The sequence below is a fragment of the Xenopus laevis genome, chromosome 2L, assembly GCF_017654675.1.
Source record: "Xenopus laevis strain J_2021 chromosome 2L, Xenopus_laevis_v10.1, whole genome shotgun sequence".
NCBI classification, from domain to species: Eukaryota; Metazoa; Chordata; class Amphibia; order Anura; family Pipidae; genus Xenopus; species Xenopus laevis.
Genome location: NC_054373.1, coordinates 141,049,134 through 141,075,560, shown reverse-complemented (window position 1 = coordinate 141,075,560; position 26,427 = coordinate 141,049,134). Strand labels below are relative to the sequence as shown.

The 26,427-nt window shown below is 38.5% G+C and overlaps 1 protein-coding gene across 1 annotated transcript in view; it reads left to right on the top strand.

Annotated features, from left to right (window-relative positions):
* The window catches only part of esd.L (esterase D L homeolog), a 32,593-nt gene extending 6,894 nt beyond the window's left edge, over window positions 1-25,699 (top strand). Inside the window, exons 2-9 of the mRNA NM_001094291.1 lie at window positions 4,912-4,987; window positions 8,605-8,693; window positions 13,073-13,171; window positions 15,296-15,420; window positions 16,595-16,714; window positions 19,189-19,287; window positions 22,627-22,794; window positions 25,528-25,699. Coding sequence (NP_001087760.1) covers window positions 4,920-4,987; window positions 8,605-8,693; window positions 13,073-13,171; window positions 15,296-15,420; window positions 16,595-16,714; window positions 19,189-19,287; window positions 22,627-22,794; window positions 25,528-25,608 — 849 coding nt within the window. The 5' untranslated portion in view covers window positions 4,912-4,919 and the 3' untranslated portion in view covers window positions 25,609-25,699. The remainder of the gene's footprint in view (window positions 1-4,911; window positions 4,988-8,604; window positions 8,694-13,072; window positions 13,172-15,295; window positions 15,421-16,594; window positions 16,715-19,188; window positions 19,288-22,626; window positions 22,795-25,527) is intronic.
* Window positions 25,700-26,427: the final 728 nt, after the last annotated feature.

Genomic DNA, 26,427 nt, shown 5'->3' with positions numbered 1-26,427 from the left:
ACACATGGGGAATATTTTGTTGCGTTTTTTCATAAATAAGCTAGTATTTGAGAAAAAAATTGCATGAGTTTAGTCAGCATTTTTTTTCTTGTTCAGTGTTTTTTCACAAACTTTTTGTGATTTGGATTTTGATAAATCTGCCCCTAAATAAACCCAATAGGCTGGTTTTGCCTCCAGTAAGGGTTATTATATCTTAGATTGGATTGGATTCAGTAGAAGGTACTGTTTGATTATTTCAGAGAAAAAGGAAATCATTATTAAAAATTCGGATTATTTGGATAAAAAGGAGTGTAAGGGAGATTCAGAACTTTCTAGATAATGAGTTTTTGAATAATAGATCCCATACCTGTAATATAAAATTCTAAGAAATTTTCCATTTCATTTTAAAATTACCAATGGCTTTTGACAGTTTCAATTAAAAGAGGTTTGTTTATCATTTTCTGTACTCTGGGTCAGACTCTCATTGATGAGAACAAATAAGAAAATTCAAGAATAATTTTGTCTTTTAAGTTCTGAAGGGTTACTCACTGTGTATAAAGCTAACTTGTGCTCTTCTTTGGTGCATTAATCAATATTTTCTTGTGATGCAATTCAGTAAGGCAGCTATGCTAGCATTACTGCATGTGAAATCTTAGCTCCTGTAAAATGAGCCCCATTATTGAGCCGGTGTATTTTCACTTTTAATTACTGTAGCTTGGCCAATTACTAGCAGAGTGAAATTGAAAAAAAGTAGACAAATCAAAAACAAGCAAAACGCAGAGTAAAAACATATTTATGCTAATTTAAACTGTTACGAAAATAAAATTACTTTTACATTATGCACTGGTTCTGTTTAAAAGAATGTTGCATTCCCACAGTTTGAATTTGTGAAACTTTGAAAGCCGTATATTATTTTTGGCCGGCTCTGTGTTTTTGCTTCTTTTCCCTGGTTTCTTAATAATTTTAGAGTGGTCAGTTGTGGCTAAAGCAGCCTATCAATAGGAGCACATGAGTTTGTTGGCCCTTTTTCCTAAGATTCAACAAATATTTTGTCAGATTTTTTAAGATCTTGTACATTTACTTTTACCAAATTATAAATTGGTCTTATAACATATTTTAATTCATCTTCATGCAGGAGATGAACAAATATTCACTGACATTACACTGGAGTTGCACATACTTCTACTTTTAGAATATATGGGTGTTATTCTAACAACATTATAATAATATGACCTGTATCAGTAAAATGTAATGATTATGGTATGTAAAGGCATGTCATATGTCATTGCACTTTAAGAGGCATTTTCCCCAAATTTATGCTTTCTATCTAATATATTGAGACAGCTGAGGTATAATTAACATTCACTATACTGCACCGTTGCACATGAAAGAATTATTTCATGTGTCAATTCTGTGTCATGGTGCCATGTGGAGCGTGGGATTATGTCTTTAAAGTTTAGAGATGTTGTAAAATGCTTCTATAAAAAGCTAGAGTCTTTGCTTTATTTCTTTCAGAGAGAGAATGCAATGGATTTATTGTCCAAAACCTGCAATCTGGGTATTGGATCATGTGCAAGTTTATGGTAGCATGACTGTAGGTAGCAGACACTCCCTCCTGTTAATATAAAGTAGAAAGTTGTTTCTTTGGTTCCCCATTTTGTTGGTGTAGGCACTGAGCTAGAAGTGTTTCTGACATGTTTTAGGTGTTTAGATCTATCATCAAATTAAATTTATATGTGACCAGTGTAGTATTGTTCAAAGTGGTCTAGACTGGCCTTTTAATTCATAGACTGTTCAGCAGATGACAATATACACAACTCATTGCAGCCATGGGCCTAAAATCTGCCGTGTGCTTTGCGCTAAGATGGCACTTCTAGTGGGGGAATAGAAAATGTATAGCACTGTTTCAACCAAAAATGCAGGCTTTAACGCTTGTACCCTCTTAGACATAATTAGGGCTTACTTTCACTTTGTTTTCTGAAATCTTTGATAAAATATTTGGTAGTTCCAGGAGGAAACTTTTGCTGTTTAGAACATCAGAGCAGAAATAAACTTTGCCCATGAAAACCTTGGCAAAGACCAGGACATCTAGAACAATGTCCTCTAGACAGACAAGAAAAACATACAGTGATCTGGCCACAGTACCCAGGGCCGCCATCAGGGAATATAGTTGTACTGGGCTTAAAGGGGTCCTGGCTCTGCTGCACTTTTCAAATTAGCTGAGCCCCCCTTAACAGTGCCGAAGTGATGCGCCACCGAAGTCACATAAGAGCTGAATCGATGAAGCTGCAAAAGGAGCCTAAGCCACGAAAAGACCCTAAAGCTGAAGTCCTGAAGCCATGAAAAGACCTGTAGTTGGAAGTCCTGAAGCCATGAAAAGACCTGTAGTTGGAAGTCCTGAAGCCATGAAAAGACCTGTAGTTGGAAGTCCTGAAGCCATGAAAAGACCTGTAGTTGAAATCTTGAAGCTGTAAAAAGACCCAAAACCATGAAAAGACCCTAAGCCACCAAAGAAGCTGAATAAGAACCTAGGGTAAGTTCCACTGGACACCACCAGTGTTCATTTAAAATATTCTATGGGGCCCCTGGTCACCAGTGTTTCTCTTTAAAGTGTAAGGGGGCCCTGACCACCAATGTTTTTCTTTTAAACCTTTTATGGGGGGCCCTGGCGCCAATGTTTTTTATTTTAATTTATGGGGGGCCCTGGCGACCAATGATTTTTTTTTAACTTGTAGGAGGCTCTTGACTACCAATGTTTTTTTAAAAGCTTTTATGGGGGGCCCTGGCACCAATGTTTTTTTATTAACTTGTAGGGGGGGCCTTGACAACCAATGATTTTTTTTAACTTGTAGGGGGGCCCTGAACACCAATGTTTTTTTTAAAAGCTTTTATGTGGGATCCTGGCCACCAATTTTATTTTTAACTTTTAAGGTGGCCCCGACCACCAATGACTTTTTATAACTTATGAGTTGGGGGGGTTTACTATTTTTAGCGCTGATGTCTGTGTGGACTTTTTACAGTGGTGTGATCGGGATCTGGGGTGGGGTGGGCCTTGGGGCGGGACCAGGGGGCCCAGAAAATGTTGCTGTATGGGGCACTGGACACTACCAGAAGATATGCTTTAGCAAAAACCAGCATTTTGCTAGAAGAACCTGATACCACCTATAAAGCATGGTGGTGAAAATGTTATGGTTTGGGGCAGTTTTGTTGAATCGGGGCCTGGGCAGCTCACCAGAACAGAATCTTATTTGAATTTTTTATTATAGAGGGTTCTTGAGGATAATTTGAGACCATGTTTCAGAAGATTGACGCTCAACCGAACGTTGTCCATTCAACATTACAGTGGCCCTGAACAATTCAGTAAAAAAAGAAAGGGAGGGTTCTAGAATGGCCAAAGCCTGAATCAAAATATCATTGGGATGCTGTGAGGGGAACTGAGATTTTGTAGGGGGCTTCTTGTGCATGCAAGCAGCTGAAAAAGTTCTGCGTGAAGAAAAGGGGAAACATTCTGTCATAGACTGGCAGTTAAAAGAAACACCAAGTTTCACAACCACAGGTATACTTACCTTTTCCACAAAAGGATAAGGCATGCATCACCTTTATCTTTATATTCTACCTCATACATGAGGTATAATTGTGTTTTTTTTCCACATGACTGTAAAAGCGCAAGTTGCTCCCTATGCAAAATAATGTATGCCAATGTATTTTAAAAAATCATATATGGTTTTGTTGAAATTGAATGTAAAAACTGCTAGTCCAGAATGTAAGTTCTTTGAGCGTGATTTACAACTCTTAGCAAAAGCAAACATTCTGCAATTGACATCAAGGAGATGTTGGGTTTTATGTTATGTTACTAAGAAATCAGTATTTATCTTAAATAAGATCAATGTCTTTGGTTTGGAGATGAATTAAAATGTTTCAGCAGTCAATGTATTGTTTAGTTATATAAAATGTACTTTATTGGACATGCATGTAGACTTGCCACATCTATAGTTATTTTTGACACTGCATTTGACGCCTCAGATCTGGGACATTACTTGAGGCCAAAACAATATTGCTAACCTAATGCACAGAGCTTTGGAGTTTATGTTCTGTTTCCACAAAAGTAATGTACTGTAATTTACATGTTTCTTTTGGCAATTTGGCTTTATTTACAGTAGTATAAATCATGTGTTTCAGTTGAAGAATTACAGCGAGAGCATGTGGATATGTTGTTGAGCAGACAAGCAACAAGATAACACACTGGGGCCGATTCACTAAGCTCGAGTGAAGGATTCGAATGAAAAAAATTCGAATTTCGAAGTATTTTTTGGGTACTTCGACCATCGAATTGGTTAAATTCGTTCGAATTCGAACGAAATCGAACTAATCGAAGTAAAAATCGTTCGACTATTCGACCATTCGATAGTCGAAGTACTTTCCCTTTAAAAAAAACTTCGACCCCCTACTTCGGCGGCTAAAAGCTACCGAAGTCAATGTTAGCCTATGGGGAAGGTCCCCATAGGTTTGCTAACCTTTTTTTGATCGAAGGATTTTCCTTCGATCGTTGGATTAAAATCGTTCGAATGATTTAATCGTTCGAAGGATTTAATCATTCGATCGAACGAAAAATCCTTCGATCGATCGATCGCAGGATTAGCGCTAAATCCTTCGACTTCGATATTCGAAGTCGAAGGATTTCAATTTGAGGGTCGAATTTCGAAGTATTTTTAACTTCGAAATTCGACCCTTAGTGAATCTGCCCCACTGTCAATAAATGCCACAATACCGTGTGGCAAACTGAAATCACAGCTTGAAAATCTTTCTTCTTAAGTTTATTTGTAAAATTGAATTCACCATGTTCCTCCTCACGATATAACCTACATCATTCATTCAAAATCTAAACGATGTTTTTTTTTTAGCTTATTTAATTGCATACATTTGTCTCTGCAGGGTTTAAAATGGCCTTAAAGGAGATTTCAAGCAACAAGTGTTTTGAGGGATTCCAAAAGGTGTTTGAACATGACAGGTAAGAAATTGTAACTGAATATTTATTTTACAGATTATTTCATGCCTATCTGGTTTTATTAAATATAAACTGGTATATAGAGCAAGGTAAATTATCTAGAAACCATATACCGCAGGTTGGCATAACACATAATACTGAATTGAAACAAAACTGCAACAAATTAGATTGAAATGTGATAAGACCACTATTTCATCTACAATGTAGCAAGCCAACTAGTTCAGGAAATAGTTATCTTAATGTGTCTAAAACGTAACACATATTTAAAAAACGTAGCGTAGAGTGGCTAGGTGGTGGATAGAGACGTTGGTTGTCTCTAAGCTTTCATAATTCATATTAAATCAAGGCTAATTTAGGGTTATGTTTCCCAGTCATGTCGCCACCAGTAACCTCCCTTCCCTTTGTGCCAATTCTGCCTGTCTACGTTGGGAAGAGTGGGAGCTATCCCCACCATCTTCCACCTACACCGCCCAATGCGTTTCGCGGTGAAAACAGCTTTGTTAGGGGCATAAGTGAGGACCGTGCCGCTGTCCACGGTTTAAATAGGCCAGTGACCGGCGTCTTTTTTTGCCGCGAGATTCACGAGTGCCTTTCTAAGGTCACTTCCTGTTTTCGCTGCTCCTGTTAGATACTGCTGGTGGAAGTCCTGATATTGCTGCTTCACTCCTATCTTTCAGGGAAGCGGTTTGCCCTTACTTTGACAGCGTTGTTGAGTCGCACATTATTCAGGGTACATTAAATAGTGTAGTCCCTTTATTATTGAGAATTACTCTGCAGCATCTTGATGTGATCATCTGTTTGACCTAGGTTAAACGTGAATGAATTTAAAATTAATAAATGAATTGCACCAAATGAAATGTACTATACATGAGTTACTTGTCAATTAATCATTATGAATATGAATTCTTTATTTAATATAATACAAATAATCCAAAACACATGAAAATGAAAAATCTCCAGGAACCAAATACTTCTCTTGCACTATTGTGCATGTTGTTGCTTTGACATCCTGGTGCTGATATAGGATTTGGTGCAGGTAGAATTTCACAACTGCAAGAGATATACACCAGACTACCCAAAATGTTAAGATTTTAGGAAAAACAGTGTTTTTTTTTTTTTTTGCATAATAGAAGTGCATAGTATATTTCTGTATCCTGCATTTTTGATGAAAAGGATGTGCCAAAAATGTGGTTCTGCTTTTCTGGATATTGATAGTTTTGCATTGACTTTATGTACATTAAAACATATTAACTCAGGGGAAAATTAACTTATTACAGAAAAAAGAAATTCTGTGATAAGTAGACATATGGTGTAGCTAAAAACCCATCCTAATATTGTAGGCAAAATTGAATAATATATGGTGCTGGTTTCAATTTGGGCTAAAATGTAATATCATCTTTATAAATGACATGTCTGCCCTATAGTCTATTCCTCATTCACTCGATCCAAGTATAGGAGAAGGAAGAGGAACTTTTTATTCCAGGCAGTGGTAAACACAACGTTTCGGGTTCAATACCCATTCACGGGGTTGCCTGGTCCCGACTTGGACACATGCCTTCTTCTGGGCCTTCTGTACTCAGTCCCCCTGAGCACACCCAGCTGGATCAGCATCCAGAGGTGAAAGAGGAAGAGGCCACTCCTCACACACACTATAGTGCACTGTAGCAGGAAGCTGTCACACCTCTCCTGGCAGATCATTCTAAGAAAAAGGTGGGGGCCTTAAAGCTGCAGGGCAGATTAACCCCTAGGGGCCCCTACACATTGTTGCTAGGGTCGCTGGAAATCAGGCATTACTAACATAACTAGTACAAAATAACTGTGAAACTCTAGCTTCACAAATAATTAGCTTTCTGGCTGCTGGGGCCACTGATGGCATATAAGGAAAACAAAAATCAGACAGTTGGCATATTGCCTAAATTACGCCTATTCCACATTATACTAGGTGTTTATGTAAAGGTGAATGTCTCTTTTAATATACCTTTCACCAAGAAGGCTTTGAAAATGTCGCACATCATATCCAGTGACAACTGATGTTTTATTCAATAGGGAACCTCGATATTCTGGAGAAGCTGAAGGAAGTCTTTAACATACCTGGTGTACAAATTTCTGAGAACTAAGTCATGTTTGAGAATAACACACAGTGATGAGTGCTTGGAATGTACCACTGATTTTAAACATAAGAAAATGATTTACAGTAGTGCACTTACTTTTGCTAGGGGAAAAGGGCTTGTCGTGGCTATGGACAATTCGAAAAATAAACTATGCATTGGTAAAAGATTTACTGGCATAACTGCTGATGGATCTATAAGAAAGCCTGGTCCCTTGGCTGATTAGCCCATATGGCAGGAATTTGTTAAATTACATTGGAATGATACACTTGATTACGAACAGTAGGGAGGTTGAACCAAAGATCCAGCACATTTGACTCCATGGGAAACCGTGGTCCTCAAACAGATCTGCATGGCAGTGTTTAATACAATGTATGCTGCTGATTTATATATATGTTGACATGTACATCTGCTCTGGGCAAACAGTCATTAATTCTACAGTATTTATTTCACCTCCCCAGTATCATCTGTGTTATTATTTTTTTCCATAATATGCATACCTACCACACTACCATATGCTTACTAACAGATATGCATTGCTGTGGGGTCAGGTCTGTGCATGTTAATCAATGGCCATGGGGTGGAACAGGTTTTAGTGATGCTGGGGCAGGTGGACTTGTGGGTTAATCTTTGTTTAAACACCACCCTGCACCTTCTGGATAAGTCCCCTTCCTATTTATGAACTGCAATCGCCCCAACGTTCCTTTAATGACATTATAGATGGGTGAGATAAGCCACCTTAGGGGAGTGGTTGGCGCAACATCACCAAACGCTAGTGTAATGCAGGATTTACCAAACTCAGAACAGACTCCACGGTTCAACCTTCTCCCTATAACAGCCGCCTTTGGCTTCGGGACAAGCCCTCCGCTACTTGGATGCCGCCAGGTCTTAATGTGAGAAGCCCAAGGAGAGAGTTCTGAGCGAGCGAAGGAACCGAGCATGAGGTAGTAGAACGGGAAACAAGAAGTGTAATCGAAAGCCAGGCCGGGTTGGTAACAGTTAGATAATGCGGTACAGATCCAGGAACAGAGGATTAGTCGGGGTCACAGGCCAGGTCAAACACACCGATATCGCAATATAGAACAGGATTTGTGAATTGACGTCACACGGCGCCCCACTAGACCACAGGTAACCTTCTCACAGCTAGACACCTTGCTTCAATTTTTTTTCTTGCCAGTTGATCAAGCACACACCTGCAGGTCACTTTGGGCCTATGGGTTTCCGGTTAACCTGCTTCTCAGGTAGTGCACTGTAGTGAATTTTCATAACCATGGTTTTTAGGATGTTTGTGTCTCCAGAAAATATGCAGATGCTGCTAAATATGTCAGGAGATAAAATCAGTGTATAAATATTTGTGCATTTGATAAACGCTCTTAGCTCTTGCTCGGAGAGGGAGATCTAGGTACAAGGCTTGAGACAAGGGTTAGCGAATAAATATGCAAAGTGTTAGGATATCATAGTACTTTTTTTATCAACATATCTCTTACACTTAAATTACTTCTATTTTACCAGCACTGAACTGAAATGCAAGATGAAGTTTGGAATTTATTTGCCTCAGAAAGCTGAAAGCACAAAATGTCCTGTTGTTTACTGGCTTTCAGGTATGTATTACTGTGCCTCAGACCTATTGTTGCAGATAATCCCCTAATATGAACAGATCTATTTGAGCACTCTCTTATGAATCTCAGAAATGAACCACTGTTACGTTTTTGCTACGGTGTGTGAATAGGAAGGCCTTCCAATGCTGCTGACCTTAAAAAGTCCCAAGCCTTACAGAGCGAGTGCAGTGCTTTACTGTGCTGTTATATGAAACATAAAGGGTGCTATAACTTTTTTTGGTTAAGGGCATTCCTGCTGTTTTGCCACTGCCTTATGATTCATTTCCTGTTCCTGTTTTCCCTCTTCCTGTCTAAGCTGAGAGCAAGTGTGGAGCAGGGCTGTGTTACCTACCATGTTGTAATAAAGGTACCAAAGTTCCTGTGCTTGTCTGACTGCTTCACCTGATCTAACACAGCAGTATCATTTAATCCGCTGCTAGCCAAGCAGTTTTTCACAGTGGTGACATGGATGGAATTTTACTTCCAAAGGTTGGCCCAACTACAGTTCTGACAAAATGCTTAAGCCATATTTTGAAAAGAGAGATGAGCTTTCCATAGATCAAGGTTGCATACTATGGGGAATACAAGTTGTCAAACCTCCAAAATATCAGCAGAGGCTCTTGCATGAACTCCATGAGGATGCTTGACAAAGGGGCATGTCCCCGAAACGTTACATTTCTGCACAATAAACAAGCAGGGCACTCCTGCAACTTGAATGACTTGTGTGCCGATATTTCCTTCCTATACTGATTATGAGGGTGCTGGATCCTCTAATATTGTGCAGCAGGCTTATCTGAGCAAGGGTGTGCGACCCATTCAGTTCCTTGTATGAACTCCATGAGGGCCATCCAGGTGTAAACAGGATGAAAGCACAAGCTTGTGGTTACATCTGGTGGCCAGATCTGGATCAGGACATAGAAATGTTTGTAAGTCAGTGTGCTTCTGTACAAAATCAGCCAGCCATTGCACCCCTTCATCCATGGACATGGGCTACATTGGCATGGGAAATAATTCATTTTCTACTATGGACTTTCAAGCACCTGTAGCTCCCTCACAGCATCTGGGTGAAGCTGCCAACACTTTACCCAGTCCAAACAGTGCTACAGTCCCTGAGGTTGAACAGAGGTATTTCAATACATGCACGCAAGCCTCCTGAGAGATTGGACCTATAACATCACTATGTTATTGCTAACTTGGACATTTCCAGCCTTAAAGGAGAAGGAAAATCATCTTGCACTTGGGGGTGCCAAATGTTAGGCACCCCCAAGTGATTGTATTTACATACCTGAAACCCCGGGGCCGCTGCTCCTATCAGCAGAAAACTGCACCGGCCCGGGCTTATACCAGTGAGCAGCACGGATCAATACTCTTCCAGCTTCTTCTTTCTTCAAATTTCCTCGGGCAGACGCATGCGCAGTTGATCAAAATAGCCGATTTTTCAGTTAAAGTTTGGCTTTCCGCTCTACTGCGCATGCACAGCCGCACAAAGAAAGAGGAAGACAGAAGAGGATCGCTTCGTGGTGCTCACTGGAAGAACCCTGGGCAAGTGCAGTTTTCTGCTGATAGGAGCACCGGTACGGGGATTCAGGTAAGTCAATATAATCACTTGGGAGTGCCTAACATTTGGCACCCCCAAGTGCAAGAAGACTTTCCTTCTCCTTTAAAATCTTTTAGAATTGAGTTACTGTATAACTGATTGTTTATATACACTATTGTTTAGATCTACTTTTTGCTAAAAAGGAGGAATATAGTAACCAGCTTTTGTGGACATTTTATTTAAGGGCATTCCTGCTGTTTTGCCATTGCCTTATGATTCATTTCCTGTTCCTGTTTTCCCTCTTCCTGTCTTGCTGAGCGCAGGTGAGGAGCAGGGCAGTGTTACCTGCCATGTTCTAGTAATTGTACCAAAGTTCCTGAGCTTGTCTGACTGCTTCACCTGAACTAACACAGCAGTATCATTTAACCCACTGCTAGCCAAGCAGTTTATCACATAACTTAGGTAGAATTACCAGTTGTTTAACTGAGAAATACAAGCCCCACAACAGATTTAATACCCTGTCCCTCACACTTGTACTGAAACTGAGCATTGGTCAGGACCCTTAGTGCCCCCCCCCCAGCAGCCACTGGACCTATAATTTATTATTAATATGAGATCCGTGAAGGTTACTCTGCATAGGGCTGTACTATTGTGTTAACAAACTGTCTGCACATAGACATTATATCTTTTGTTTATATACAGCTTACAGGGACACTATCATAGAAATAAAAAGTGCTTTATTGTGTCTATATGTGTAAATATTGTCTAAAGTAGTGCAGTTTTGCTAAAAGAATCTACTTCAGAACAAAACTGGAGTCACTTTTGTGCTCTTGTGCTCTAATGTTATGCTTGAATTCATGATTCTTTCCCTCCCTTTCATCACAAAATGATTAGCTGTCCTGAAATTCATTGTGGCGGAGATTGTACTTTTACAATCCACATCAGAACAAGTGTCTCACTCGTCCGCATCAATTAAGCACTTAAAAACTGACGGCGCTGCTGTCTGCAGAGGTCTGCGTGTCAGTATTTATGAGAGGCACTTTGCAGAGACAGGAATACTGACATTTTAAAATATATAAATAGATGAAATCTGTAACAGAACTGTTACAGAGAATAACACGGCATATTTAAGGTTGTGTAAATAATTAAATGGGATTAATGAAGAAAGGGTGTAATTATGTGATAACAGTATCCCTTTTAAGCAAGTTCCAGGCATTTTACGTAATGAGTGTAGAAGTAGGAAAATACAAAGATGTGCAAATAAAGTGGTGCAAAAGGAATTTGGGCTGCGCTTGCAAAAGCATACTTTGCATACGTTTACATAATGATATAAGGGTATATTACGTTCAAGCTGAAGATCTGAATTCATAATTCCTTTGCTGAACATGCTCCCTTGCTGAGTGCATGCTCCCTTGGAGCTAACTTACTATGTGATATGCCTTTATGGGGATCTCACACTTTACCAGAATCTGAAGGAAATATAAATTCACTGGAGGGGTTCCAAGTTCTTAGGCACCTCTAGTGATTCTAGGCACTTACCAGCTGCCACAGGCTGACTTTCCTCTGCTTTAAAAAATGCACCAGCTAGGGGTACAGTTTAGGGTGTGTTGTGGTCTTCCAGACGCCCCCTTTTGGGCTTGGGTGAGCAAACACAGTGCAAAACTTTTCCAATATTTCTGTACTGCATATGTGCCCTCCTAGAATTAGCACAGGGGACATCTGGGAGGAAAACTAAAACAATGGTACAATTCCAGCTTGTGATTTTGCCTTTTTAAGGTAGTTACATGTACATCAGTGAGCTGTGCCGATAATTGCTGTAGGAGTGATCCATGTAGTTTCACTGCTCCTGTATAAACTATAACAAACAAGGGAAAGTTGTGCTCACCACTAATGTTTAAAAATGAAGCAATACAATTCTTAATGAATCAGATAAAATTGAGCATAGGACTGGCCAGATATGGGATGATTTTGACGTAGTTGGCCAGCTTAAATATATTGCAATATATGGACAAACAATCCTTGTTTTGTTTAAAGGGTAAGGCATTTTTAGTAGCTTAAGGCACAAAATGTTTCGGTGTCTTAATATATTGATAATGGGTTGAGTGTAGAGGACTCTTGTATTTGTCTATGTGAATTTTGTGGTCACAACCTCATTGCACCGCAACTTAATGTTTATAAAAATTGTTATATGTATATATTGTTCATACATTATTCTGTACCTGCAGTGGGGGCGATATATATACAGGTATGTGCGAGCTTGAGTCCGGTCCACGGAGGAGTGTGTCCGTTGTAGCTTCACTTCCCCTGCAAGAGGGACGAGTGATGGACACGGCAATTTAGTCTATAAGGTTCTTTCCTTAATTTTATGCACTAAAAGATCGGGCGGTTGCCCGGTTTTACTGCCCATTCTTTATTTATTTATTTTTTATTTTTATTGACAATAGCATGTTTAGGCAAATTTGGTGTTTTTACACAGAATAGGCTTGGATGGATCCCTAATTACGTCATTTTGCGTGTCACTAAATCCACACCCCCTATATTACACGTCACTGATCCTTTGGCGGTCTTTTTGGGTATTTAAATGCTGTATGTTTGTATGCACAATTTTCCTGAAGACGGCTCAAGAACTAGAGCCGAAACATTGAGAATAAATTTGTTGTTTTTGACAAAATCAATATTTCAGTCCCATATTCAGGTGTTTTTAATTTTGTAAGCAAGTTCTGTGAGTGCTGAGTCATTGCTGTGGATATTTATATATATATATATTATACATAAAGAGTTTTTAACAGATGTTTATCTTGAAGTATTTTCCATTAAATAATTTTCTTCCTCTTCTATCCAACAGGATTAACATGTACAGAGCAAAATTTTATCACAAAAGCAGCTTTTCATCAAGCTGCCTCAGAGCATGGACTTATCATTGTAGCACCTGATACCAGCCCACGTAAGGTTTCCTTTATGTTGCATAGCAATCTATTGATAAGTGTGGGTAGTCATAGAATTGTTACCTAAAAATGTAAATATTTAGGGTGTTGCTATTAAAATGAGCAAAATGTACCTGCCTAAATGTTTTGGATATAATAATTGCAAAATGTCTAAAGATAGCAGATGGGTCTCTTGCTGTGGGACTATTTGTATGGTAAATGCATAAGGTAATCCAGTAGAAATAGACAAATGAAGGTTGTTTTATAAACATTTTCAAGAGCCTTTAAAGTAAATCACTGTGTGTACCAACTGGAACTGCCCATAAGCAGTGAGCGTGGCTTCTGAAATATAGACTAAACAGGCATCATGGTTGCAATTGTGGGATCACTCACTGATCCAAGAGTGCCATTCCGCTGTGCTGCTTACGTGAAACTGCCCCCAAAGTGTAATCAATCCAAACAAAATAATTTTACAGGAAGCACCAGCGGCACTAAAACCATCTCTTTTTTGGATCATTTTTAAAAATATGGAGTGCACAAACTACTAACACACTTAACGTGTTTTGTGGCCATAGCCACTTCCTCAAAAGCCAAACTGACATCATGAGCATTCTTTCTCTCTGGGACTGGAAACCCACAGAGCAGACACGCTGTGTAGTGGAATGTATGAAAATTCACCATATGTCTTAAAGGGGACCCGTCACCCACACCTGAAAAGTCCTTTTAAAATGAATCATGAAACCAAATTCATTTTTTTATTAAAACAACCATGCTGGTTATAAACTCATTTAAAACTCTCAGCTGTCAATCATATTGCCTGCCCTGCCTCTATGCCTTAGGCATAGAGATGGGCAGGCAATTACTTTTACTTTCCATTCTGCAATATCTAGATGTCACTGCATTCCTTACATTTTCCCCTCCATCTCCATCATTTAATGTTGTAGCCAGTGCATGGGCATGGGCATCAGGTGCCCCATTTTGGTGCATAAACAAGATTTTGGCATGATATAAAGCGTGTCTTAATAACTATGTCCACAAAATGTCTCTGCCTGTTTCAAGTGATTGTGAATTCCAAGACTAAAAGAAACAATATTTAAATAATTTATTAATGTAAGTGAAGTTTATTTTGCTTGACTTAACATCATAAAAAAGGATTTGGAATTATTGTTAAGGGTGACAGGTCCCCTTTAACTCAAGAACCACCATGTCTATTGAGCCTCACCAGAAGATTTAACAGGACAGTGATCAATTACTTTTGTTAGGTAAAAAATAATATAAATAATTTGCAGCCATACAATGCACATCTGATCTTTGTGTTAGCTATGTGGCATGTGTCTTGTTTTTCTTTGGTGTTTAATTTTAAAATCAAAACATATATCGTATCATCACTTCAAAAATAAAATACACAGACTTTATTCCATGCAGGACGTTGCTGCTTTTCAGGGAAGTTTGATTTTCTAACAGAATTGAACAGCAAATTGGCAAATGAGGTTCAATATTGAAAAATTCAAGGTTACGCACTTCGGTAGAATACTAAATAAATACACTGGGGGTCTTCTTAATTGAGAAGGATTTTTGTTGATAACAAACCGTATACTGTAACTCTAGACTTAGTCAGTCCACAAGGATTGTCTTGCATTAAAAGTTTTGTCTCCTGGGATGAAAACATAATTTTTCCTCTTTATATCCACATAAAGGACTTTGAGTTTGCTTTGCAGTTTTGTCCCCTTTGTTTTACATGCAGTAGATTTTCACACATTATGTGGCAATCTAACACAAGTTTCAATTTAATTCATCCTCCTGTGTGTTATTCTGCATTTACGGTTGAAGTCAACTCTTCTGGGTACAGACCCATAGAGCATGAGGATACAAATAAAAATGAGGGGTCCTCACTCCGCCACAGTAAACTAATTTATCGTATTTATAGCCTAATCCTTGCTGATGTTTAGTTTATCATCAACTTTCAAAGAAATGTTTAATATGCTGGAGCATTATGCAAAGCTTAAATGTCCGTTATGGTTGCAAATTGCAATATTGCACAAATCCCACAAACAAATTTGTTTTTTGTTTTTTTTCAAATAGGCTGCCTTCCAGGTAGGTAGGTTAACTACACATTTGTCTTTTTTCCATGATTTGATTTATAGGTGGCTGCAATATAGATGGAGAAGAGGAGAGCTGGGATTTTGGTACAGGAGCTGGCTTCTATGTCAATGCCACTGAAGATATTTGGAAAACAAACTACAGAATGTATTCATATGTAGTAGATGAGGTAAGTTGAGGAAAGTTGATGCTGAAAATATACTAGAATGAAAAGATGATAATCAAAGGATACACACTGTTCCATAGTCCTAAATGGGGCTTTACAGTAAATAAACTAATAAGGACTATGTGTGCAAATGGTAGGTATGCTGTGACTAGCTAATGTTGGCTCTTTCTGTTTTGGTGGGGATATATGCATAGTGATTGTATGTATGAGCATGAGATTGTGTAGTACATAAGAATCTCAATTTGCATTTATTGTCCTACGTAATGCTAAATAAATATTAGCACTGGCTAAAATATTACAAAACTGAACAGAAGGATAAGGGGGAGATGGTCTTAATGTATATCAAGTTGTCTTAATGAGATGTTTAGTTTTTGAGAATCTACACTGAATGCTGACTTTACAGTGACTGACAGATAGATGCCCCTCAGCAGATATAGACAGGAGATATTGCTCCAGGGTTCTTAAAGGGGGAACAGATGGTGTTTGTGCTGGGAGATACAGTGTTTTATAAAAAGAACAGCACATTTTGTAGGCTCTGTCATATTGAGAGTCAAATCATGTCATTATTAAGGCGGTTATTTACTAAAGCTCATATTTTTCTCATAATTTAAATAAAACAAACTCAACCAAACTCCCATCTACGATTTTACCTTATTAATTAATAAAATAACTCGAAAAAATTAGGTTCAGAAAAAGTCTCAATAAAATTGTAATAATACTCAAATAGTATGAATTTAAAATTTTTGACTCGCTCTATTTTTTTTTGAGTTATTGGTGTACGAAACCCATCACAGACAGTGATATCTTCAAATTAGGGGACATCTCCCATTGACTTCTACAGGACATTGACAGGTTTGAGATGGAGTATTTTAGGATTCGTACTTTTACGAGCTTCGAGGTATAAAAATTTAAGGTTTTTTCCCTCAAAAAAGTGAGTTTTCCCCTTTAAAAGCCCCACCACAAAAATTTGATCTTTAATAAATAACCCCCTAAATCTTAGTCACTGTAAATTATTACAGATTAGCTGTAGAAAAAAAACCAATTGCTGTGTAAATTTAATTTAAAATGCTAACTATTTTCTATGTTTTCTTGCCAGTCAGTTGACAATTGTGGCTTGTAGCTTTAATTATAAGTGTATTATATAGATAGTGTTAAGTATAACATTTCTCTATTTCAGCTTCCACATCTTATAAATGGTAATTTCCCAGCGGATCCAGATCGGGCCTCCATTTTTGGCCATTCTATGGGAGGGCATGGTGCATTAATCTGTGCGCTAAAAAACCCAGGGAAATATAAGGTAATATTTCTTATGTGGGCTATACATCTTTAGAGAAGGGTTGTGTATTCCAGTTGAGAAATACTTGTACATGTTTTATAGACCTATAGTTTAGATATATAGTGGCACACATTATAAAGCAAGCATTTTGTTGCTCTTTAAAGAATAATTTGCTTATACAGAATACTACTAATAAATGGATCATAACTTTGTAACCGAAAGCCCCTGTTTTTGTAAAAATACATGCACTTGTATTGATACTAAATGAATAGTGAAACGGGACCAGGGAAATGCTACTATGCAGTGAGGTGCCAGCCTATGGAATATGACCAGAGCTAAATAGATAGGGAGCACCATATGGGGTTTATTGTGACGCTGTATGGTGGCTTGTCAACTTCTGAAACTGGACCTGGGATTGTGCATTGATCAAACCCATCTCTTTTGTATGACTGATGCACGATTGCCTGATCAAACCATAGAACCTTGTTATTAAATACCAGCATCAGCACGTCAGCCAACTATCCTGCATCAGGCCTTTGTTTGTCAGGGCTTGTCAGGGCCCATACAAAAGCAGGATCTTTATCTCCTGGCGTTTAAGAGGCAGTCATTATGTCTTTACCAGAATTCTTACTGGTGCTGCTTGAACATATGCATAAGGCTAAGTAAAAGGGAAAACTTACCACTTAATCCAAATGTTCCACAGAGAACCCCTTTGCTACAACCTGTTGCTACACCTGCCTCTACACCGGACACATCTAGAAATCAACGTTGGAATCAGACAATAATTGCATGGGAATATTACTTTCTGGGAAAGTACCGCAAGCGGTAAAGAAAAGCTACAATCTTCTTCATGGAAAGAAAAATGGAAAAGAAAAAGTCTGGATTCATTATCCATTCAACAATCCTTGGGTCAGAGCTCAAAACAGCTTCAGCCAAAAGGAAAAGACAGGCATTTGTTTATCTCCTATAAATGTTGAGGGTTCTGTGGAATGAACATGTCTGGGAGATTTTCTCCAGCTAGCAAATCATTATGCCATCAAAGGGTGACTGGATTTTGGGAACTAGAAAAGTCTAAGCACTTTAGTCACTGGAAAATGTTAAAGTACACTGATTAATCAATACGTAATTGACACGCAGGGGTTGATGGTTCATATTGGTCAGAACATTTTTCACAACTTACAAATTTGTCAAGTCTGACAAATACAATTAAATAACACCGCCTCTACCTCAGTATACCACCACCCTTGCAACACCCCATGTCCTTCAGAGATGCTTTGGACAATAACATGGAGAACAATCTGTGGGAACACTGTGTGCAATGGCACTATAATGCTATGACCATCAACTGCATCTACCAGGCTAGGTTAAGATAGTTGGAGCTTCTGAGAGATTATGATAACTGAAGACTTAATATGGCCTTAATCAATCTCTCAGCACCTCGGGGGTTGAGGCAATAGAAACTGTTTATTTAGCAGCCCATATTTTAGCCATTCAGACATTGCTCAGGCAGACTCCTCCCACACCTTCTCATATAGATATCCTTTTAGAGCAGAGCTTAAAACAATCAGAGTTGAAGGGTGTAGAGTGCTTTCCCATCCTACAGAAGGAAACAATGGTGTAACCAACACAAAATATCAAAGTCATGAGAAAAATAGAAATAGTTTAGCAGCTACAGGAATCAGGGTCAGCAGACCAAGAATCGATTTGGTGGAAAGTCATAACATTCTCCTGGTCCTTCCACTGCCTGGTACTTGATGAGAAATAGACTGGCGTATGCCCATGGTGATGTCAAATTTATCCAATGTTATGTTATTGGGTCTTGCAATAAAATGGGAAAATCCACAGTCCCAAACATTCCAGATAATAGATAAAAACAAAAAAAACTTTTTTTTATTTTGCTTTAAGGTTTTTTTCCCTATTATGATATTTCTATTGTGTAGAAATTGATTTATACTTTATAGCTGTCCTTATACATTTTAATTCCCAGTCTTGTCTGGCTGTAGCATTACTTTTCCATTTGTCTTTCCATGTAGCTTTTCTTTACCGCTGCGCTACTTTCCCAGAAAGGAAGGAAATGAACCCGTTGAACCTTGCACGCTCCCTGGGCCTTTTGTAAGAGCCGTCATTTCTGTGTTTGTAAAATCAGAAAATATAATTAAGCGTATGATGATTCACTGGAACTTTGTTGGACCCTGCCTCCTATTTCATGAACTCTATTACAGGGATAATTGATTCATGGAATCTCACTTCTTATTTCCAAATTGCCTCAAGCACCAGCTGTGCTAATTGCATTTCCAGCTCGGCATGATGCGTACTATACAAATGTGCCAATTGCTTTCTATTATTGTTAATTAGGCTCCAAAGGCAAATTAGAAGTGAAAGCTTGACGTCTGTATGTGGAATTAGGGACCAAAGTGATAATCTTCATGTTTAACAGACATATGCTGTGCATGATAACAAATGCCGTATTCCTTTCCTTTTGTGGTTTTTATCAGACCGTGTCAGCATTTGCACCCATCTGTAATCCCATTCAGTGCCCGTGGGGCCAAAAAGCATTCAGCGGCTACCTGGGACCAGACACCGGCAAATGGGAGGCAAGTAACATCAGTATTATCATTAACTGAATTTTCATCTGTTTCATTCTCAAACCACAGTAACAGGTTGAGGTTAAGGTTAAAAATAATTAATGGATGTGTAACAGCCCTTCTTATTTAACTACCTTTTTTTTTAAAATTTGGGATTCACACTAAATTTGGCATTTCACTGCTGCTTTAGTCATGGGTAACACAAGCCGGCTACAACTAAACGCTAATAGTCACAGTAAGTGCTGGAGAAGCCTCCTCTGTACTCTTCTTCTATCCATTTTACTAAAATACTTGCTTAAAATGTGTTTTGTTTGTGGGGATGGGTGGAACAAAGATATAATACAAAGTAGGTTACTTAATACTCTGCTCTCATGGAGAACTGGTAATCCAGTCACTGTTTGTTTTTTCCACCACAACAAAACAGGGGTTCATGTCTGGATTAGCATTTATAATGTGTAACTTTAAAGGAATTGTTCAGTATAGAAATAAAAACTGGGTAAATAGATGTGCAAAATAAAAAATGTTTCTAATATAGTTAGTTTGCCAGAAATGTAATGTATAAAGGCTGGAGTGACTGGATGTGTAACATAATAGCCTGAACACTACTTCCTGCTTTTCAGCTCTCTTGGTTTCCACTGATTGGTTACCAGTTAGTAACCAATCAGTGACTTAACACTTATGTCCCATGTGACCCCCTTTCAAGTCACTCACTTAAGCTGGCCATAGACGCAAAGATCTGATCGTACGAATCGAGGATTCGTACGATTTTCGGAACGTGTGTGGAGAGTCCAGACATTTTTCGTCCGGCGGAGATCGGTCGTTTGGTCGATCGGACAGGTTAGAAAATTTCTGTCGGCTGCCGATAATATCTCTGCGTGTATTGCCGATCGTACGATTTTCAGTGGGAGACTGTCACTAGCTTTGGTTGGACATAGATATCATATGATTGCTGTCAGGGGCAGAACATTGCTGATCTGTTCTTTTACTAATCTGACTGGTAAGACTTTGATCTGAATGGTGAGTGGCGGGTCGGGAGATGGGAGAGTCCGATCGTACGATGATTCGTACGATCGGATCTTTGCATCTATGGCCAGCTTAACTCAGAGTTAGAGAGCTGAAAAGCAGGAAGTAGATTTCTGTTCTGTTATGTTACACATCTACTCCAGCCTTTATACATTACATTTTTGGCTAACTAACTATATTAGAAACATTTTTTATTTTGTGCAGCCTTTATTATTACACTGAACTGTTGCTTTAATAATTAACTTTAAATTCAAAAGTTTTACTTAACTTTAAAAGAAAGGGAACTTACTTTTGCATAGAAATTGGGACAAGCTTTAAGAATGCCACTATAATGTAGAACCATGAACACTTTATTTAAATTTAATTATTAGATTAAAGCCCTGAATGAGTACAGGTATCCTCAGGGCCGTATTTACCATATAAGCGCCTGTGCCTAGAGAAGCAGATTTAGAGGGTAGGCATCGAGTGGCTATATGGTAAATAAAGAATTGCTTTAAAAAACAAAAATTACCCAGCCTGCTGCTTTATACTTGTGACAAGATCCAGTGGTGGAGTTGAGGAGGATGGGGGCTACTTTGATCTTCTTTGATCTGTGTGTTCACAGTACAGCAAGACCAATCACCAAAGGAACAGGCTGGGCTGAGATGTGGTGCTTAGGCAGCAACGGACCTAAATACAGCCCAGGGTGCCATTTAAATCATATAGTATTATTTATATCGAAAATTTCATTTTAAAGGGAACTATCGCAAAAAATGAAAATTTAATATAAGCTGCATCATACTGAAATAAGAGACTTTCTAAATACAACCAATTAGAAATTCTGTACCGTTTCTGAAATAATAAAGTTTATCTTCACTATTCCTTTCAGCATCTGCTCACTCTATTAAAATCACCAGACATAATGTCTCTCTACATGCAGAATTTGTGCAAAAGGCAGTTATTTTATTAGATTTTGTTTGTACTAGAATCAGTTATTTGAGTGAGCTCTGATATATCTACTAGGAAAGGGAAGCCCCCCTTTAAGATATATTGGATCATTCATCTGACACCCAACTGCAGCATGAAGACAGAATGAGGATAAACAAATGCTGAGAGAGGAATAGTGAAGATTAACTTCATTATTTCAGAAACAATGCAGAAATTTTAATTGATTGTATTTAGAATATTTCTTACTTCAGTATGAGGAAGCTTAACTCAAATTTTCATTTTCGCGATAGTTCCCCTTTAATAACCTGGAAAAGTAACAAAGAAAAAGGACAGAAAAGTTATTTAAAAGCGATAATGATTGCAACAGATGCAAAAGAACAATTAAGCTGCAATTGAAAAATAAAACTGTATCACCAGTCAGACATTCTAAAGACCCATAAAGCATATTAGAACTCAGAAGGTGATGAGTAATAGTGCTTAGTCCATTAGAATGCTTATGTTAGAACGTATGCTGAAAAGGTAGATGCACTGAAAATGTTCTTTTCATAATAATGTCCATTCGTAATAATGGACTCTGCATACAGTATGGAATCTACAGGAACTCGCATTAGAAATCAATAGAAATCATTCAAACATGGAATCAGTAGGGCTTTACCAGAGAGAGATTGTGTCTCTCAAATGGCCTTTTTAGGCCATTTAGTTTAAGGGTTAAGGAAGGTGTTTGATACAACACAACAAACATTGTTACTGTGCATATTTATATCCTCATGTAAATAGAGAGGTTTGGTTGAAATAACCAGGGGCAGAGAATTGTAATCAATGGCTTATTCTATAACTTAACTAAACGTGTGGGACGGGGAGGCCCATTTATCAAAGTCCGAATTTATCTCATTATTTTCTGAAAACGACTCCAACCAAATACGCACGGGGTTTTTCCCCTTATTTATCAATACATTTTCCTGAAAATTTCCTGTGCAGGAAAAAAAAACAAAAGATTCAAGCGTACAAATTCTTCGGATTTTCCACACGAAAAACTCAAAATTTTTGCCAGAACACCAAGAAATCTTCGGATTATTGCGCAGATCAAGGTATTGTCGGGACTTCTGCCATTGACTTTTATACAACCTCGGCAGTTCTGAGATGCGGATTTTCGGATTCAGACTTTTTCCATCCTTGGGGTATAATAAATTCTGAAAAATTCAAAAAAAAAAATTCCACAAAAAATTCTGATTTTATAGTAAAAAAACAAATTTTTCGGATTTTTGGCATTTGGAATTTAATAAATAACACCCTGTCTGTTATAGATATACAAAAGTAAGTGGTGTCATGTTAACACATTCCTGACTCAGTATCTGCATGATAACAAGACAATGTGACCGTTGTGTATTCCTCCCTCAGGCATATGATGCAACCCAACTGGTGAAGAATTATTCTGGCCCAAAACTGGATATATTAATTGATCAAGGAAAAGATGACCAGTTCCTCGCTGCCGGCCAGTTACTGCCAGACAACTTCATTGCCGCTTGCACAGAGCGCAAGATCCCCGTTGTTTTTAGGCTGCAAGAGGCAAGTTGAGAAAATGTTCGGATGCAGAGAATTTATTGATTTAAGGGATACTGTCATGGGAAAAAAAAAAATTTCAAAATCAATCACTTACTGGTGCTGCTCCAGCAGAATTCTGTACTGAAATCCATTTCTCAAAAGAGCAAACAGATTTTTTTATATTCAATTTTGAAATCTGACATTGGGCTAGACATTTTGTCAATTTCCCAGCTGCCCCTGGTCATGTGACTTGTGCTCTGATAAACTTCAATCACTCTTTACTGCTGTACTGCAAGTTGGAGTGATATCACCCCCCTCCCTTCCCCCCCCCAGCAGCCAAACAAAAGAACAATGGGAAGGTAACCAGATAGCAGCTCCCTAACACAAGATAACAGCTGCCTGGTAGATCTAAGAACAACACTCAATAGTAAAAACCCATGTCTCACTGAGACACATTCAGTTACATTGAGAAGGAAAAACAGCAGCCTGCCAGAAAGCATTTCTCTCCTAGAGTGCAGGCACAAGTCACACACAAATTGACAATATGTCTAGCCCCATGTCAGATTTCAAAATTGAATATAAAAAAATCTGTTTGCTGTTTTGAGAAATGGATTTCAGTGCAGAATTCTGCTGGAGTAGCACTATTAACTGATGTGTTTTGAAAAAAACATGTTTTCCAATGACAGGATCCCTGTAATATAAGACCTCAATATGTTGTGTAAAACTCCAAAAATATCCCAATATTTCTGTAGAAAGAAAATAGTTAGATACAAAAGTGGATGCCGACCAACTGTTTCAACTGACCATTAACTGCCGGTGTCATATATATATATTTTATAATCTGCATTAATGAACTATATGAAAAAGAAACTCTGCCAAGAGGCAGCCATCTTGTCTTAATATATGTTTGAATCCCAGAGCTGTGGTATCCCCAAGTCAAGCAATTTGGTAGGCAATTAGTTCTACTATAAAGCATCAGTCTGGGGGTCCTGAACTTGATAGTAAACCAGTGACTCCCTTGTCTCCCAACCAATCAACATGAGAGGATGGGAGAATAGTCTGTGTTTATGGACAGAATCCTGCCAGACTGACTGAAGCGACATTCGCTGACTCTTACTGGCGTGAACCTTTTTAGAAACCATTAACTTTCTATATGTATTCACAAGCTAAACCATACAGAGCAACTGCAGGGCTCCAACGGGCCTCGCCTATTAATCTCTGTTCTTGACCTCTAAGGAACAGTAACACCAAAAAACTAAAGTTTTGTACTGTTGTGCTGCACTCGTAAAACTGGTGTGTTTGCTTCAGAAACTCTATTTTATATAAAAAACAGACTGCTGTGTAGCTATGGGGGCAGCCATTCAAAACTGAAAAAGGACAAATTGTACAAGATACATATCAGATAAGCTCTGTAGTATTCTTCAGGACGTATCTGTTATCTTCTATGTAACCTGTGCTTGAATGGCTGCCCCCATTGCTATACAGCAGTGTGTTTATATAAACTATAGTAGTGTTTCTGAAGCAAACACACCAGTTGTACCAGAGCAGCACAACACTACACTATATTTTCATTACTTTAAAACAATAAAAATTTTTGGTGTTACTGTTCCTTTAATGTGTGAATTAACACCACGCATTCAGATCCCAGAAATACTGTTTCATTTATAAAGAAGATTGAAAGGTTCAGTAAGGTGTTAGTAACACGTTTATATGTAAGCTCATGTGCCACGTCTAAGGGCAGAAACACACGCTCAGATTCAGGGAGATTAGTCGTCCAGCCACAAAACTCTTCTTCGGGAAAAACTCATCTCCCCAAACTGCCTTCTGCCGGCTAAAATGTAATCCCCGGGGGGATGGCAATTGGTGCGCTTCATTTTCTGAAGTCGCCCGAAGTTGGCTCACAGGGGAACTTCCGGCGACTTCGGAAAACGAATCGCACCAATTGCCATCCCCCCAGTGATTTCGATTCTAGCCTGTGGAAGGCAGTTCGGAGAGATGAGTCGCCCCTAAGAAGAGGAGATTTATCGCCAGGCGACTAAATCTCCCTGAATCTGAGCGTGTGTCTCTGCGGTTAACCTGTAGTGCAGTTTAAACCATTAGTCCTGCAGCAATCTGACTGCTGAGTCCACGTTGCACTTACCTTTCACTCAGAAGCTCTAAAAAGACAGGCGGGCCAATAATAACACACCTGAGGTCCCTGACCTAAAGGCCAAGCAGCAGCTAGAAGCAATATTAGGCTCAAATTCGTCCACCAAACAAATAAAGAGTAAGTGCAGTGAATTTCATTTTCCATTCATCTTTTAATGAATGGTTTTCCCTCTGTATCATATGTACTCAATGTATAGCTTTAGCTTTTCCATTAAACATCAAAGCTCCAAATAAAGAGCCTTTCAGTGACAACTGCACAAAGCAGAGATTTCAGAAAATGTCAGCAGAAATCTCTCTATTCAATTCTCCTTAAAAGCCTTTTATTTAGTGCTGTTAATTACCGCAGATGAGTTCCATCAAACAGAACACAGATCACATAATTAGGGAATATCATTTCCTGCAGCTCTTGCTGGTTTAAAGGCAACACACAACCCCAGAGCTGACAGAGCAAGTGATATTAGTTCTGATCCTGTCTCTTTATTCATTTCAACATCGTGTCCCTCCTGGTAAGAATTAACACATTGCTTGTTAGATCTTTAGGCCCAGAACCAGATAGGATTTCAATGTATGTGTGTGGTTTATATATTTTGTCTTTTTTTCTCATTGCAGGGATATGATCACAGCTACTTCTTTATCACCACTTTCATAAATGATCACATCAAGCACCATGTGAAATATCTTCATGCCTGAGATGAGGGAATGATCAAGGTTTGAGTTGATAGTATCGAACCACAACAGGTTTATTCTGCCATACAATTAAATTGCCATTTAGTACAATGAATGTCATGTGCTGGTTTTCCTTTTTTGTTACATTTGAAATGTAACGGGAGCACCTGAAATCCTTTATACTTGTTTCCTACAGTGGATTCCTTTTTCTAAATACACTTGTAATTGGCTTCATTATAACAAGTATAAACCATTAACACTGGATATATCAAGCCCATAAAATGTGTCTCCTGCATATGCTGGTTTATCTTGCCGTCTTTGCAGCAGGAAACAAGCTTTCTGGCATATGACAACCTGCTGTGAAGCTTCACATGAATCCAGGTTGTGCTGCAGCAATTGCTGTGTGTCTTGCTCCCATTTCTCTATATGAGTTTAACAGACACGATTCTCACAATGCCCTGCCCTCACCTTCACTCACGACTGGTCTAAACTCAATCAGCCACAATATTTTATGCATGTGAGGTTTTTTTTTGTTCCTGAGATTCTCCTTGGTGGTACAGGTATGGGATCCGTTATCTGGAAACCCATCATCCAGAAAGCTCCGAATTACAGAATGCCTGTCTCCCATAGACTCCATTTTATCCAAATAATCCAAATTTTTAAAAATTATTTCCCTTTTCTCTGTAATAATAAAACAGTATCTTGTACTTGATCCCAACTAAGATATAATTAATCCTTATTGGAGGCAAAACCAGCCTATTGGGTTTATTTAATGTTTACATGATTCTCTAGTAGACTTAAGGTATGAAGATCCAAATTACAGAACGATCTGTTATCCGGAAA